The sequence below is a fragment of the Stylophora pistillata genome, chromosome 5 (genome assembly GCF_964205215.1).
Source record: "Stylophora pistillata chromosome 5, jaStyPist1.2, whole genome shotgun sequence".
NCBI lineage: Eukaryota > Metazoa > Cnidaria > Anthozoa > Scleractinia > Pocilloporidae > Stylophora > Stylophora pistillata.
The window spans coordinates 32,363,940-32,382,205 of NC_142523.1; the positions used below are offsets into that span (position 1 = coordinate 32,363,940).

The following is an 18,266-nucleotide window of genomic DNA, read 5'->3' on the forward strand; positions in this document are numbered from 1 at the left end:
TTGTTGGGAGAAATTAGATGGCAGTCACTCATGTGGTTTAAGGGTCAACAATAAAAAACGAGATAAGAAGCTGTACTCCTTTTCTTTTGATCTCAACCACACTCAGGCTTAAAGCATTTCTTTGTAACTTTGATTGGCTGGTTAAACAAAGTAATTGACTGTGTTCTGTGGATGATACTTGAGACAAAATTGCAAGTTAGAATTTGTCAGGGAATCTAAGATTTCCTAAGATTTAATTCTTTTTTTTTTTTTTTTATACCAGAGAGAAGGGCAGGGGGATTGGGCGTAAATTGTAAATTGTATAGTTATTAAGCTCTTAGAAAATGCTTTTATGTCAGTTTGCTTTCCGTCAAGATTGAGATCCTGATTTCTCAATTCTTGATGGTCTGAAACCCCATTCCATGTAATCAGAACTAAAGCTGGCTTTCTTTTCCTTTCTCCTCCAAACCATGTGATTATTTCCTGATTATTCCCAAAGTCCTCCCTATCATTTTTATTGCTTAACCCTAAGATTTTATCCTTCAATGGTTTCTCAAAACCAATCCTGATTTAATTCCAAAAATGGCCTTGACACAATTTAATAAGATCTATATATTTTTTTTTTGATCTTTTTAGAATTTAGAATTGACTGTTTTTCCACCAACCCATTTTAAAAATGTTATTTTCATATTTGGATTGACATGCAATAGATATAAAACCATGTACTTGTGCCTCCTTATAAATGCACTTTGATTTTATTACAGCTCTTTTCTTAGACTGAAATCCTTTTTCCCAATCGTATTCCAGGTTGGGCCCAGTCTTTTTGCCAGTAACATTGGTAGTGAGCACTTTGTTGGATTGGCTGGCTCTGGGGCTGCCACAGGGATTGGTGTTGTGTCGTATGAATGGCAGGTAGCTCTTAAATTAGTTTTGATTTGTCGTCCAGCGGTTAATGTTCAATTGCAGCTGTTTGTAGGAATTGTATTGTGTTTTCTGTGCTTGTAATGCTGCAGTAGTTGGCAGGGGCTTCAATAAATTTTTTCTGCGGGAGGTCAACTGGTTTTCAGAGGTGGGCAAAACTCTTTGAACTGAACTTCTTTATAAGATAAACTTTACTCTAGACCGTCAAATCAGGTGGGCAAAACCGTCCTCACAACTGGTCAATTTGCCCAGTGCCTGGCCCTTAATGAAACCCCTGAGTTGGATATGGTTCTTCAACTGGAAATACATGTATTCATTTACATGTTAATGGGAAATAGTAAAATGGGTCTTACCTCTCACAGCTTAGGAAGCAGTTGACTTGGAGAAATTTTGTAAAATTCCTTGTGGCTGGGATATAATTTACATGGTCCCAATTAATAATCTCTAAAGTACAGACTGGATTGAGCTTTTGCTACCATCATGACAACAAAGAGTTGTGTTTACTTGTTTTGGAATGAGTAGGAACAAAGCAGCCTGTTCTAGAGAACTACAGTAAATTATGAGAAGTTGATGTTGTTGTTCTTTGGTGATATCATGCTCGTCCTTCACTGTGGCTTGTTTTCTAAATAATGCATAGCTGATATTGCTCCAAAAAAGGTCAGCTTGTTTTCCTAGATCGCAAGCAAGTTTATTTAATTTAGGCTTTGTGTGGGTGTTGGTGATGTTGTTGTGTTGTAATGATTTATGTAATTGGATGTTTGCTAAACAGAGCATGTCTTCTTTATTAAAAATTCACAACAGGAGATAATTTTCAAAGTTTGAATAAATTTGAAAATGTATAAACCATGATCAGTGAATTAACTCTGTAGTTATGTCCACTAGGGAAGGAAATGTAACTTGTTCCCCTTTGTAAATGAAATTTTGGCTATTTTAGTTATTTTCATTAACTATTCTTGTGGGTTGTTTTCCAGTACAATATTAAAGATGGTACATGTATTTGAATGGGACAAAAAAAAAAACTATTTTAACTGCAATTAAGAGAAAAACTTTTTGTGTTTCCCAAGGACTTATTTATTTCCAAGCAGCATCGATCTCCATTGCAAGCAAATAAGCACTGCCATTAAGTGCAGTCTTCTGTCAAAATAAACATCTGATGAGTTTTTTAGTCAAAACACCCCAGAGCATGTTTTCCAATATCATAAGAAATGCTTTGGAAAAACAATAGTGCTTTGTTACAGAAGATTACAATCATTCAAGCTTGTCTTCACTGAATTGAGATAATAATTACTACAATCTCTGTTGATAAATAGGATCTCAAACAAAGCCTCTTGGTGTGAATATACTGTTCAGATTACGTAATAGTTACATGGCAGAAATGATGATGACGATAACTACATGGGAGGCTGTATTTTGCGTGATTTTCTTCTCTTTTGCTGATTCTTGTAAATTTTTCAATTATAGTCCAGCCAAACTGCATTTTGAACAGTCTTTCTGGATATTATGTAACTGTGAGTTGCCGCTGAAACAAGCTTAACTTGCTTAAGTGGCACATTAGTCAAGAGTTTATAAGACCTCATTAGATGCAGTAGCCATCTAAAGATAGACACATCAAGATTGTGAAGCAAAGTACAATGCCTGTACTCTTACCCTCTTATGATTATAAGCCATACTTGTCTGACCTTCAACATAAATTCAATGCGGGACATAAAATAGTGCCAAATGAAGGCGCCATTGTGGCCAAGGTTGAGAACTCAATGTCTTGAGTGTGCTGCTAGATTAGGGGCAGATAAAAGCTAGCCCTAAGGTTGTACAACTTCATGAAGGGTTTTGATTGTCTTTTAAGTACCGGACTGTATGTTGATTTAAATTTACTAGTCAAGTATAGTTCCAGTGTGTTCCTAAGGGATAACTTGAGCTTTCAATGAGAGCTGATAAGAAGCCAAAACTGTTGTCTGTCAGCTGCTTTTAGCTAGCTGCATTTGCCTCATTTCACCATCAGTACTTCCAAAAAAAAAAAATTAATATTGTTACTATATATTGATGTACCATGAATAAATTTGTGCTGAGGCCATTTCCTAGTTGAGTGGAATTGAATGCATACTTGACCAAAAATAGATATGTGCATTTGTGAGTCAATTCTTTGTTAAAAATTTTCTGAAGGTTCATTTAAACTGAATAATTTATAGTGTTGCATGCATGTTACGTAACAGAACATTATGGTGTTTTTAACAATCTGGCCTGTTAAATCGAGTCTGGTATTTGCCATCTACTTTCAAACTTATTGACAGCACTAATAGTTATATTTACTGTTAGGAATCAGAAGGAATGGGGAAGTAGGTAACTTTGATGGTGGGCCAATATCTTCATTCAGTTCTCTGCCAACTAATGGGACAGCAAGAAGGGTTAACTAAATTTCAAGCAGAAGTTGGCTTGCAGTCATTTAGGTTACTGGTTGTAAAATTCTTGTCATTCGGTGTTTTTGGTCTCAAGTTAAAGTCAGATAAACTTATGGAGTATTTTTTGGGAACAAAAACTCATTAATTTTAGGTCACATAATAGTGACTTAAAAATTTGAACTTAGAGTTCCGATTGGGTGACTATTTGCAAACTGATGGGCTGTTGTTCAAGGAACACACTTGTGAATAGCCCTTTTTACAGTTACCGGCGCCATATTGGATGTGTAACCGCGCAAACATGATAGCGAGGTTAGTGTTGAGTCGCGTTGCGAGTTCTAGTGAGAGTTTAGTGAAATGTGGTGGTGCTCTGTCCTTTTCATCGAGATATTTCGACAATGAACGATACTTTCCCTACGCAGGATATTCCTCCTTCTTCTTCGAAAAGAAGAGGAAGACACTGTGCCGCTTTTTGGTTGTGCTAATAGCTATTATGACACAACAGGCAATCCAACAGGTCTGCATTTCTTCTAGTTTCCGAATGACTTCCAGCAGCGAATCAGATGGTGCAATCTCCTGAATCGCCAGCATGGAAAGGACGGATTCTTCATCACAAAATCAACTTCTTTGTGCTCAGAACATTTCAAAAAAGAAGACATGCGAAAAAACGTGGGCAGGTCGCTGGAAATTGGTGAAAGGTTTATAATGTTTGTACGGTTGTTTTGTTGCTTGGATACCAAAAGAAAATGGAGCTTTGATTTTCGGTATTGTAGTGTTTATGCTGGGATTTTTTTCTCCTTAGTAAAAAGGTGACATTTATATTTCTTTGTGCACTGTGGTCTTATACGATATCTGTGAACTGAATGTAAAATTATAAAATTATAATGTAAAATTAAAATGTAAAATTAAAAATTTAATAAAATCATGAGTTTATTATTATATATATGGGCAGAACCATCTCGATTAAACTAGTCAGTACCGAAAAAAACACGGAAAATGCCTGCTTAAAGGGTCCCAGTAGCAACTGTGACAACTCAAGAAGAGTCATTTGAAGTTGAACAGGAATTATTTCCCCAAGAAGTTGAAGCAGCTGTGTCAACTGTCAATGCTGCTGCATCTTCACCAGCTCTGCAACAATCAGATGTTCTTAAGCTGCAACGGGAAATAGAGCCACTGCAAGTACAATTAGCTGACTTGAAAGAAAAACTAAGTGAAGTTGAAAATGAGGGGGATATTTATTGGCGTGCCAATTTTCAATTGACAAAATTAAAGATGAGTCTGCGGTTCTATTTTATACTGGATTCCCAAACTATGGAGCACTCATAAGCTTCTATAATTTTATTGACCCAGTGCTGGCAAAGATGCAGTACTGGAAAGGAGAGAAATTGTCGAAAGAGAGTCAGCCATACCAAACAGATGATAACAGAAGTAAGCCGGGGCCTTCAAGAAATTGTCATTCTTGGATGAATTTTTGCTCATACTTATGAGACTAAAGGCTGGGTTATTTGTACAAGATCTTGCTGATAGATTTGGGATCAGCAAGAGCCTGGTGTCCAGAATCTGCATTACATGGATTAATCTTAACTATGTGGAACTGAAAGAACCTTTCCCATTTCCAGCACAAGAACTTGTTCACAAAAATATGCTGCAAGAGTTTGCTCAATATGCAACAACTAGGATTATTTTAGACTGTACAGAACTGTTTATTTTTTCTCCTGTGAATAATAATGTTAATTATTGTCAATAGGCTCTTCGAAATGTTATGTTTGAAGAATATAATTTTGAAGCTCCTTCCCATAGACACAGTTTAACTCGCGTTTTATTGTCATGCCAATCACTTCCCTTATTTACACAATGTACAATGGTACCTTATCTTGATTTTACAAGTCCAACATCATCTTTTTTTCCCTGAGTACTAACAACATTAATATTAATATTTCTTAATGTAAGGAAAGATTACACCTAAATCAATTTGAGCATTAAATTTGAGCTGGTCAAGGTGAAGCAGCATTGACAGTTGACACAGGTGCTTTAACTTCTTGGTGAAATAATTCCTGTTCAACTTCAAATGACTCTCCTTCAGTTGTCACAGTTGCTACCGGGACCCTTTTAGCAGGCATTTTCCATAGTTTTTTCGGTACTGACCAGTTAAATCGAGATGGTTCTGCCCATATATATAATAATTAAACTCATCATTTTATAAATTTATAATTTTACATTTTAATTGTACATTACAACTTTATAATTTTACATTCAGTTCACAGATATCGTATAAGACCACAGTACACAAAGAAATATAAATATCACCATTTTAATAAGGAGAAAAAAATCCCCCCCCCCCCCCCCCCCAAAACAAAAATCCCAACATAAACACTTCAATACCGAAAATCAAAGCAGGCATTTTCTTTCGGTATCCAAGCAACAAAACAACCGTACAAACGTTATAAACCTTTCACCAATTTCCAGCGACCTGCCCACGTTTTTTCGCATGTCTTCTTTTTTGAAATGTTCTGAGCACAAAAAAATTGATTTTGTGATGAAGAATCCGTCCTTTCCATGCTGGCGATTCAGGAGATTGCACCATCTGATTCGCTGCTGGAAGTCATTCGGAAACTAGAAGAAATGCAGACCTGTTGGATTGCCTGCTGTGTCATAATAGCTATTAGCACAACCAAAAAGCGGCACAGTGTCTTCCTCTTCCTTTCGAAGAAGAAGGAGGAATATCCTGCGTAGGGAAAGTATCGTTCATTGTCGAAATATCTCGATGAAAAGGACAGAGCACCACCACATTTCACTAAACTCTCACTAGAACTCGCAACGCGACTCAACACTAACCTCGCTATCATGTTTGCGCGGTTACTCATTCAATATGGCGCCGGGAACTGTAAAAAGGACTATTGGAAAAGTGTCCCTGAATATACATGTCCTTAAAACCTGTTACTGATACAAAGATTATCAAGGCAGGTTTTTTCTTTTCAGTTGGAATCAGAATTTTTGTCTCGAAAAGAGGAATGATTAAGGGTGCATCATTGTATTGATTTCATGTTTATCACATACTGTTACATTTATAAAATTGTCAAATTTATTTTTTGTTGTTTGCAGGCTTGCTGGGTTCTGCTCCTCCTTGGATGGGTTTTCCTGCCAATTTACTTGCGTTCAAGGGTAAGACTTCTTGCTAAAACATCTTAGAAAGAAGAGAACCACTTATTTGGCTTTGTTTTAAATTTGTTTCTTAAAATTGCATGGTGGTCTTTTTTGCAAGGTCCAACTGCTTTCCACCTCATGTCATTTGCTGATATATACTGGGATTAGCTTTGGAACAATTCAAGCCACTTTTCATTCTGACTTGATGCTAACCTTTAAACTCCCAAGATCTGATTGATAATTGTCTCTTCCAGCTGCAACACATGTTCTTCTAAAAAAGTTACTAGATCGATCAAAAGGTGCTAGATGAAGATAACAACTTCTACCTGATAAGTTTGAGTATTCTCATTACCTGTTTGCTGAATCGTGTATGGATATTATAGGGAGAAGTTACATATTAATCACTTCTGAGAGATAAAGGGTTAACTCACTCTCAATAACTGTGTGAAAGTGTAGTGTGATCGTCCAGGTGAGTTTGCTGTTGGTGGCGGTGATTGACATTTTGACAACCTGTGCGGAAGTCGTCATCAGAGTCAAGTGAATAGTTGTTGTCAGTAGAAAGTTCTTAGTCCCGTTTGTGTAAAATGATTGGTCAGTTTTGCTGTTTTGTTATTGGCTCTAAGACTCAAGTGGTGTAAGTCACTATCAATGTATTGCAAACAATCATTTTTGTCATGCAATGCTGTGTTTTTTACATTGACTGCAGGTGTTTACCATGCCTGAATTTCTGCAAAAAAGGTTTCAGAGCCAGTGGGTCAGAACCTATCTCACTGTGGTGGCTCTGATTTCATATGTGTTCACAAAGTTTTCGGTGAGTATGACTCGGGGTGAATTGTTGCAGAAGAATACAATCATTCAAGCTTAATTTCTACCTCACCTCTGAATAGGGATAATTACCACATTCTCTGTAGATACATGTAACTCTAATCTCAAACAAAGCCTCGTTGGTGGAATATTGGGTCCAGATTATGTAAACACGACATGGCGGACAGGATGATGATGATAGAATGTGATATGTGTGTTTCATGCAGGGAATGTTTGTGTATTGCCTATATGCAGTGACTGGTGATGTCACCCTGTGATTCTGGAAGCAGTTTCCTATTGTACACTTGTATCTCCAAATTGAAAGCTGCTTAACCTAACGAATTTGCAACGACAAAAAAATCCATATCACAGAGTTTGGAGACCCTTAAAATAAGGAAAATGCTGAGAACCCCAATTCCGTCAGGCAAAAGGGTCTCAGTGGGGATGTTGAAATATTCTGAATCCTAATTGTAGACTTTGAATAAAATGCTATACTTCACCCTAAGTTGTGTTATGAATCAGTAATAATTGTTTTGTAGGTTGACATCTATGCAGGTAGTTTGTTCCTGTACGAAGCAATTGGCTGGAATATTTATATCTCTGCTGCTGTGACCTTGGCTATAACTGCTGTCTACACTGTCTTGGGTAAGCTAAAAACAGTTCCTAAAATAGTCCTATTATATTTAACCATTATTCCATGAGTGCACGTTGGATACAATATGATAGATAGCCAATAAGGCAAATAGTGCCGAGTTGGCCATAATCATCTCATATCCAACAAACGCAAGGGGAATGATTGTCTTAGTTTAAAAAAAAAAAAAAACCTCCCCTAGATATTAGACAAATCTTCTCGACTTTATTTTGTAAGAAGAAACGGGATGTTACAATGTACAGATATAAGATTATGGTATATTGGCTCATATGCCATAATGGCTGAGCCAATAAAAGGTCTTGAATTGCATTATCCAATGATCCAGTTTTTAATAATTACAAATATGGCTCATGCTGTGTGAGATGTGGTGGCAAGTTTTCTGGGCTGGTTGAGAGGTCAGGTTCGAGACCCTTAAACTCCCAGAAGTGATTAACATGTAACTTCTCCCCTTTAATATCCCTACATTATCTACCAAAACAGCTGATGAGAATATTCAAACATATTAGGTAGTTGTTACCTAGATCTAACACCAAATTCTAGCAACTTATTTACAAGAAAATGTGTGGCAGCTTAGAGGGGAGAATTAACTCTCAGATCTTTGGAGTTTAAGGGTTAGCTGTCAGGGTGGCTCTCTCCACTATAAGAAGTTAAATTGGGTCCTTGGTCCCAGTGAAAGGTCAGGGACGCTGGATGAAATTCTGTGGGGTAACCCCCGGGATGGACTGACATCCCATCCAGGGTGGGGTGGGGAGTGATACTCCTTGTTACTTCATGCTAAGGAGACCTGGGGCCCATTTCTTGAAAGTCCTGGTAACTTAACAGGCCCGAAGCCATGTTTTAAAATCAAAATTTAAAGGATAGGAAAGCAGGTTCTGGCATCCAAACCAGTCCTTTTTGTTTCTTTAGCTGATAGATTTTGGGTATCATTTTCTAAACTTTTAAAATCCTCATCTTGAATGAAACTAGATCAGCTTTATGGGCCCATTCAAGTGACTAGGACTTTTGAGAAATGGGCCCCAGGCAAAACTCCAGTTGGGTGGGCTTGTGTACAGATGTTTTATCTTACGTGCAGCTTGTTACATATAAAAATTTCCTTGGTTCCTTAAACTGTTAAGTGGAACTAAAGTTAACTTGTTACTGACATTCTTGCTTTTGTCTGCAGGTGGTTTGACTGCTGTTATCTTCACAGATGTCCTCCAGTGTACCATCATGATTTTGGGTGCCATTGTACTGGCAATATTGAGTAAGAGCACATGATTATGTACCGGTATTTGTACTCGTGCATCTTCACTAACATGCATCTTAATTGGTTCATGATACAATTCTTATACAATTCAGCTCAGAAATGAGCTGCCCTTGAATTGCAACAAGAAAATGGGGCCTGAACTTGAAGATCACTGTCTTCTGACTTGACACTGAAGGCTAGAATATCTTTGCATGTTATTAAAGATTGCAGGTTTCTTCATGTAAACATGATTTCATGAACTTATGCATTCAGGAATATATATACCCCTAAAATTGCAAAGGAGATGATAGCTACAGTCATAACTATTTACACTGTAACATCAGTTTGCATATTCTCCATACTGTTCTCTGTACTTTTCCTAAAGTGCTGACCAGGAGAATCTGTAGCAAAGTTCCTCGTTAAGCTCGTTTCCAAAAACACAACACAAGCTCAATGTGGAATGTAAATCTGTCATCAGTAGATGCCATCTAATGGATTTAGGGAACCTTTCAATTTGTATATGATCCATTCTAGTGTCCTCTTTGACTGTATCACTATGATTCATGAGCAATTTAATCTGTCTAATACAGTGACAGGGTGAAAATTTTTTTGTGTGTCATAATGGCCACCAACTTTTTGGAATTGGCTACCACTTAAAAATATTTAGGAGCCAAGTGCATGGCTGCCTGAAAAAAAAAGTTAATTTTATGCCCTGTTTATTCTCTTGACCTTTACATTTGATTCAGGTGTGATATTGTAAAGAGGAATTAGTGACTAGATTCTAGACACTCAGAGGTTGTAACTAATTTACAAGGAAGTGCTTTGCAGCTAGAGAGGAAAATTAACAATCAGATCCTGGGAGTGAAAAGAGTAATAACATGTAGTGCTGATAGGGCTAATTGGTGCTGACTTTTTTGCTATAATTATGTTTTTAAGGCTTTGTAAAAGTTGGAGGATACAATGGTCTTTGGGAAAAGTTTGGAAGTGCCCACGGCGCTCCTTATGTTCCTACTGTTGCACCAGTGACTATGGCAGTCAATATGACAAATGCCTCAATGCTGGGAAATATGACTACTGCGATGCCGTCCACTGGACCAGACCTGACCGGCTGCTTCAAATTGACACCTTACTGGGGAAACATGTTCCGTCCAATAGACGACCCTGACTATCCATGGCTTGGGTTGTGGACTACTCTTCCTATTATGGGAGTGTGGTATTGGTGTACAGATCAGGTAAGTCAAGAAGGTAGTTTAGAGATTTTGCCTATGACAAGTAGGCCCCTTACTTGTTTTGCCCATCTAACAAGGTTACCTCCACTCAAACCAATCAATTTAACTCATAACTGGTAACACCTGTCTTGGCCGTGTGTCAAGAGGTCATTAACTGAGTTTAGTATTTACTGTTAGTCAGTTTTAGCTTTTGAAATGGATAGCCTGTCAGCAGACCACTGAACAACCAAACAAATACTATGCTTCGCAACATCTTGGCAACATTGACATAGGGCTGCCATACTGGAGTTGTAAATTCTAGCCCAGGCCTTTGGCAGATGTCATCTTCAACATGCTAAAATATGGCTGTTGCAAAATAAAAGGCAAGAGGCTTCCTTGTAGCTAGGGCCCCTATGGCTTAGGATACATGGGCCTTTGGTCATGTATTTTAGGTTTATGTTAAAAACTAACACAGCAACAGCTGTACAAAATTCTATTGAGAACCCTGCCCAATCTTTCATCTTGTTTCCCAGCAGCAGGAGAGATTCCTTCCCTATTGAAATCATTATTTGTTCTGATCAAATGCAAATCCTCAACAAATTATAGCCAAATTGCACATATAGCTATGTTAACTCGATTACATGTATAGGGTGTATGTACCAGTACTTAAACACATGCTTGTTCATTTAAGAAGCATTAGCTTTCAAGGCAGCCTATATGTGTGGTGTTTACAGAGTTTTCGGGAGTGCCTCTAGGGGCAATAATATTACAGTTTCCCAAACAAGTCTCACTTCTCAAGTTTTGGACACAATTGATGAAAAGGGATACATGGGATTGCACTCCAACAAAGTCAAGAAGTCAGCTTGAACATGATGATATTCTTGTCTTATTTTTGTTTACTTCCAGGTGATCGTTCAGCGTACCCTTGGAGCAAAGAACAACATTCAAGCCAAGGCAGGTTCCATTTTTGCTGGGTTTTTGAAAATCCTGCCCATCTTCATCATGGTGATGCCGGGAATGATCAGCCGTGTCCTCTATCCTGACTCTATTGGTTGTGCCGATCCCGTCAGCTGTAAATTTCATTGTGATAATGAGTGGGGCTGCTCTAACAATGCCTATCCCAAGTAAGTTCGTACATGTAGTTGAGTCTTCACACTTTAAGTTAACTTTTCACATTCTCCACACTGCTATCCATTGATTTCTTCTGACTTCCTGATATGATACTGACAGAAAAATTGTAACTTCCTTAGGGCTCAAGACTAACAGTAGCCAACTATAGCCACAGACCGGTAGAAATTAAGTTTTGGTTAGTGGTTTTCGATTTCCACTAGCCAGTTTGGCTAGTTATAAACTGAAATTGTCCTAACATCTAAGTTGTCAGTAGTCACTTGGCTAGTTAATTGAATAGTTAGTGTGGAGCCCTGCTTCCTTGCACAGGTGTATGAAAAGGTTACTAGTCTTGGTAGCTCAGCAGAGGGCTGGCATGTATTCACGGCATCCTCTCATCAATACACAATTTGCTTTTGTTTTTCATCATAGACTGGTTCTTAATGTTCTCCCCACTGGATTGGTGGGCCTGATGATGGCTGTGATGATGGCAGCACTGATGTCTTCTCTTTCCTCTGCTTTTAACAGCAGTGCCACCATCTTTACTGTTGATGTGTGGCTCCGCTTCAGGCCCAGGGTAGGCAAATGTTGAGGTTTCTGGAAAAAAATACAAATGGCAGCAGAATAGAGTAATGTAATTCTAAAGTATTTAACGCAGCTAAATGAAAAGTAGCTGAGTTCTGGTGCAATGGGTGGAGAATTATCTGATCCTAGATATCCAACAAGTGCCCTCAACTCTTACAGTGGTTTTAATTATGATCGATGACCTTTCAAAAGGTCTCTTAATTTGTCCCTCCAGCTAAATTAAATGAATGTATAGGAACTGCCCTAATATCTAATTGTTAATTCTCCTATCTAGCTATTACAAATTTTCTTGTGAATCAGTAAGACAAGAATTTGGTGCTAGATCAAGATGACAATTTCTACATGATTAGTTTTAGTATTCTCATTACCTGTTTGCAGGATAATGTTCAAATGAATGTATTGCACTTTGTGTGATTCTACATAGACCTGAAACCTTAGTTACATTATTCAAACTTTACAACTGTAGAGATCCTTAAATTTTGTAAAGAGGCTGTTTTCTTTTGGCAGTATTAGCTTAGCAAATGCTTTCCCATCTTAAAGTATTTATAATTTGCAATTCTTTGTTTTTCATGCCGCAGGCCACAGAAAGAGAAAAAGTCATTGTTGGCCGGGTGGTTGTTGCTCTCCTTGTTGTTGTTAGCATATGTTGGTTGCCAATCATTCAAGGTAATTTATTATTATTATTATTATTATTATTATTTATTATTATTATTATTATTATTTATTATTATTATTTATTATTATTATTCTAATTTATTATTATTATTATAATTTATTATTATTATTATTATTATTATTATTATTTATTATTATTATTATTTATTATTATTATTAGCTCATTATTATTATGATGCAGTTTATTGAACTTTAGCATGCCAGGAAAAGAAAGTTTCATAGGGCGCACAGCGTAACCTGTGAAACTACACATCGTTGCACTTATAAAAAATATAAAAACCTACTTGCTAGCATGGAAAATTATTTAAGATACAACCAATACTGATATACCATCGCTAATTTACAATCTATTCTTAATATACATAACAACTAATATTATTATTATTATTATTATAATTATTATCATTATTATCGTCACCAGGGACATATCATATGAATTTGATACGACAGTACGGGCATGAATGAGTTTTCAGACTTCAACAAACCCTTCAAGGGCCACAAAGCTGGCTCCAAGTAAATTCTACTACCCATACATAGAGCTTAGACAGCTGAGCTATCCTTCTTGTGAATTTTTCTTCAGTGATGCTCATCTGTTAGGGGACTACAGCTGTGGATGGCAATTATGTTATTTTCAGTTATTCTCTCTTTTGGAGAGGTCTTCTTTCGTGTGGAGGGAACTGATACAATTCGTGTGGAGGGACCTGATACAATTTGTATTGAAATAAATTACATTACATGGAAATGTGCCTTGCTTCCAAGTAATGGCTTTGTTGGTAGTAGTGCCCGTCTGATACCAAGGATGAATGAGTTTCAATTCTGTCAAAGCCTGAATTTTTTAGGCTGCTTTTCTGCAAATGCTAAAATTGAAGCTCGCATGTAAGGATTATGGCTGAATTCTTTGATTTTCAATGTACAGTTCAAATGAAAATTTATTTCATTGTAAATTATATCAGGTATTCATGTACATGTGAATCATTTTACTCCTGAAAAAAATTACTTTCATTTTGTAATCATTTTATAACTGTGAGGTCCCAATAGATAAGTAACATTGTGGTATCAGTTTGTTTGTCCACATGGCTATGAGAACATCATCAAAAGAAACAGGTTACCAAGACAAATTCTTTATTTTTGTTTTGTTTATAGGTGCTGCAGGCAAACAGCTCTTTGTTTACATTCAGACAATCCAGTCCTACCTTGCCCCACCAATCACTATGGTGTTTGGGTTGGGTATCCTGTGGACAGGGCTGACAGCAGTGGGAGCCCTGTCAGGGTTGGTAATAGGTTTCATAATGGGAATGGCCAAGTTTATTGCTGGTAATGTTTGGTCAGATCCCAAGTGTGGTGAAGAAGATACTCGCCCTGGATTTGCCAAAATGCATTTTATGTTTTATGGTGAGTAAATTTTACTGTAATGGCTAAACTACAGAATACCCGGCCAGCTCATTTACATGTCATTAAATAAGAATAGCGTCTATTGTGTTTTGTCTCGTTCTTCAAAGCCTCCAACACATGTAAATGAGGTGGACGGGTATTCTGAAGTTGCTCCAAAATAATTTTGAAAATGAAAATAATAATTTAAAATTATACAGTCAAGAAAACTATCAGCTAAAGGAACAAAATGGACTTAATCTGCTTCGCTTTTCTTTAAATTTTGATTGTAAAGTATGGCTTCAGGCCAGACTTTCAACTGGATAAATCACCCCTAGGTGGATAGCACAGTACATTTATCCAATTTTACATTTGTACATATATCCTCTAGATAGCGATTCATCCATTTGATAGCGATTTTTCTATTGGATAGCATTGCCTATTTTTCCCTTCCAACAATGGAGACCTGAAGTAAGATGGCCAGTTGAGGGGAAACAAGGGGTGGGTTTGATTTAGTAGTTACACTTTGGGATTTCTCAAAGTTGGAACCATTTTGTACGGCAAAATGAATCGTAGGTTAGATTATGTTCGGAAGCGAAATCAAAAATGTCTTTAAACAGCGGGCGCGTTTGCTCAAGTGAAAAACGTTGAAAACGGTAACACGGTTAACTCAGAAAAAAACACCAACAAACTCGAAAATTGCTAATCGCGCGTCACGCAAGTTCGATAACAGTCTTCTTAACATTTCACTTCTCGCCACCCTTTTTTCAATGGCTACACCCATGAGGGCTATAAGGGCTGCTTGACTCTCTTTGTTCAGGGTGATGTTCCTGTTTTATAGAAAATCATTAAAAAACCAAAAATGTATTATAGCTTTCTTTCATTTTTCCAGCCATCATTATTTTTGGAGTGAGCGGCTTTATCATGGTTGTGGTGAGTTTGTTCACGAAGAAGATCCCCAGAGACGAGCTTGGTGGTCTGACTTGGCCAACCATTAATGAGCCTCCCATTTCATTTGGATCCATTGGCGAAGCAGATGAAGCTGAGAAGATGGAAAATGGTGGTTTGGCCAGTACCGAAAAAGTCGAGCTTTTGGAAAAGAACGGTAAGGTTTCACTGTTGGTGGAGGTTGTTTTTGTGGGGATCAATTGGTCGTAGCAGTGGTTTCATTACTTTATTTCATTTCATGAACATATATCTTTTTACCCCTTAAATGTCCATGACTGATTAAAACAATTGAAAAAAAAAAAAAACACCAATACATTTTCAAGAAGACAAGTGAAAATTATCAGAAGGCGAATATTACTAAATCCAATAACAAATTCTCGTAACTTCCCTCGGTAAGAATTGTAGGACAGTAAGAGAGTAAGGAGATTTAGCAGTGAGATATTAGGAGCGAAAGGCTTCAAATTCTGCGCCATTATTAAATTTTAGGCCAACTAAGCCCAACAACTCGTGTGGAAACTTCTTTCGATGCTGGAGGAGAAGTTACCAAAGTAGAGGAAAAGAATGCCGTACCCAAGCCAAATGTGAATGGTGAGTCTGTGGCACTGGAAACAGCAACAGGCGAGAAAATCAAACTGAGTGTGGTCCAGTTTGCCGAGGAAGATCCCGTTCTGAAGTGGTTTTTACGAATCATGACTGTCCTGTTACTAGTTTGTTTGGTTTTCCTGTGGGTGTACTATCGCTAAGCGACATGTACAGTATCATTTGTTGATCCTAACATGTCGTGTAATGTGAAGATTTACCTCTAGGTGCGTTGTTAGTTTATGACCAGATCAACAGGTTGTTGTATACCATGTATATCTTCGTATAATCTCATGCTAGGCTTTAAGTAACTATATATATATGTATACATACTCGAGGGTCAAAAAATCGACCAGAAATATTTTAATGTATGTAGAAGAAGAGGTGTAATGGTTATTGTGTTGTCTTTTTGGTGGAGGAAAGATGCATTTATGACAATGCATTCGTTTAATAATTTCGTAGCATAGACGATTTTGCCTTAAATGCAGTAAGGGTATAGTCTTGGAGATTTTCAAAGCTAACCGGGAGGTGACGCGATTGAACTGGAAATCCAAAACCAGTTGCAAGGACAATCATTGTAGTTCTCATCGTCATTACAAACAACAACAACAGCAGCACCTTTATTAACTGAAATGACAACAGTAATCAACAGAAATCGAGAAAGTTTTATCTTCTTTTTGGAATTAGTTATGGTAGTAGGTTGATCGAGGATCTATGATAGTGAACCTGTGTGACTCATTTTATCCTACTTAAAATTGTTTTTTGGAATTTCACCTCCATTTTATTTGTATTCATTACTGTGAGGCTAGAGGGAGTATCGGACCGTTTGAATCAGGTCTTCATACTCTTGTGTGACACGTTTGGAAGTTACAGTCCTCGTGTGAAAGTTTTAAAATCTTTCTTGCTTTATCTTCCCTACTTCTACGGTTGAAGACTTTATCCTTTCACAGGAGAAAAACAAACTAGAATTTTTGATTCAATACGGTTTGACAGATGGGTTTACGAGTGCAAAATTAAGAAGATCTCGTGTAAGCAAGATTTCGCCTCGAGGCAAGAGTTTGCATAGCTCATTTAATTTGTAATCTTAGGTCATGTTAAAAAACTTAGGTAGGTTCTGAACCATTTTATATAAAAGAGACAGATAGTCTCCTTTCACTCCGTCCTTGGCACAAGTTTTCTCATTTACCCGCCCATTTCGCTGACAGCAAGCTTTCCCGCGCTTTTATGTGTCCTGTTAGAGCTGTTTTCGCGCCCTTTGCATCTAACAAATTTTTCCACTCCAGGCAACGGTTACCAATATTTTCCCGTCTTCGGCATCGGCTGCCAAGTTTCCCGCCCTTGGCACCGGCTTCCACTTTTCCTTAATGGGCACCGGTGATAATTTTTACGGGATTGATCAAGTGGTATTGTAGTCTTGAAGTAATTTTTCCTTTGTTGTTGTAGTTTGAAAGAACATATTCGCAAGAAACGAACAAAAACATTTGAAAAGAAATATTTTTTTCATCGCAGAGAGGTGATTGTAGGAGTGAAAGGGTTCCTCCTTTTTCTTTTTTTTTTTTTTTTTCTTTTTTCTTTTTTTTCCTTCGAGTCTGTTGGATTTTATTTATTTAAGGATTTTTTTAAGTAAAGTATTTGGATTAGAAAAAAAAGGGGAAATATCTATGATAAAATAATTAGGAGAAGATTGCTTATGTGATAGGTTTAGATAATTTAATTATTTAAGTTAAACCCAAGGAATGCATTAACTTCGGTGTCGACGAGAAACGTTTTGTGACCCATCACAAATTCGATGACACTGATTTCTGGTCATTTACTTCTGTAACATGTGATGGAAAAGTGAGGGTGACTTGTTGAACAAGTAATGATTTACATCTGCGGCTAATCAAATTGTACGGTTGCCTTGGAGTCGGTTAATGGGCTATGTCGTTAGAGCTTTGTGAGCGTTTGGAAAATTGACCCAAAATTTTTGAAGTGATCTCGTTTTTTTTTTTTAAGCAATCTTCTCACTGAACACACTTTTCCCTTTGCTTGGAGCTAGCAAAACAACGGAAAAAAAAAACCCTTGCTAAGGGATAAAACCACAGCATTTACTTGTACGCGTAAAATGCGCATTTAGAACATAGGCATAGCTCATTGATAAGGATTCCTTCGCACTTGAGGGAAAGTGTTAGAGCTGTCTGAGACAGTGTGTTTGAATGGTGACAATAATTAAGATATTGGTATAATATTTCTGTAGAATGAACAGAATCGTACTATGATTACGGAGCAAAACTCGTAGAAGGCTTTTAGCAAGTAGTCATATCAGATATATATATTTAAGATAAACATAATGTTTAGCTCTAGGAATTTTCACCTATTTCAAACTCGGGTTAAGCTTGAGCTATCAGAAGTTTTATGAGTAAACTATGGGCCAATTCTACATACATTTAAGCCTTGATTATTACTCGATTATCGTCAGTTTACCAGTAAGTCAGAACTAGGACAAAGCAGCTTTCTGAAACAGAAATGAGAAGTAAAGGGTAGGGGAGGGGTGGGTGAGGTATGATGGGTCACTCCATTTCTTATCCGGCGCAAACAAGCCTTGACCACTCACCATTATAGACTTGCCCGTGCAAACGGGACTACTAACTAGGTAGGAGTGCCAGTAGACAGTTGATTAAAGCTCAGTGTACAAGTTA

The 18,266-nt window shown here is 37.3% G+C and overlaps 1 protein-coding gene across 4 annotated transcripts in view; it reads left to right on the forward strand.

The window, feature by feature from the left end:
- The window catches only part of LOC111343548 (sodium/mannose cotransporter SLC5A10), a 28,427-nt gene extending 10,161 nt beyond the window's left edge, over positions 1 to 18,266 (forward strand). For all 4 annotated transcript variants that reach the window (XM_088761101.1, XM_088761103.1, XM_088761102.1 and 1 more), the window contains exons 4-15: positions 787 to 891; positions 6,396 to 6,455; positions 7,144 to 7,248; positions 7,781 to 7,886; positions 9,056 to 9,136; positions 10,055 to 10,350; positions 11,233 to 11,450; positions 11,866 to 12,010; positions 12,597 to 12,684; positions 13,837 to 14,085; positions 14,954 to 15,166; positions 15,496 to 18,266. In XM_088761101.1, the coding sequence (XP_088617227.1) occupies positions 787 to 891; positions 6,396 to 6,455; positions 7,144 to 7,248; positions 7,781 to 7,886; positions 9,056 to 9,136; positions 10,055 to 10,350; positions 11,233 to 11,450; positions 11,866 to 12,010; positions 12,597 to 12,684; positions 13,837 to 14,085; positions 14,954 to 15,166; positions 15,496 to 15,752 (1,923 nt within the window). In that variant the 3' untranslated portion in view covers positions 15,753 to 18,266. The remainder of the gene's footprint in view (positions 1 to 786; positions 892 to 6,395; positions 6,456 to 7,143; positions 7,249 to 7,780; positions 7,887 to 9,055; positions 9,137 to 10,054; positions 10,351 to 11,232; positions 11,451 to 11,865; positions 12,011 to 12,596; positions 12,685 to 13,836; positions 14,086 to 14,953; positions 15,167 to 15,495) is intronic.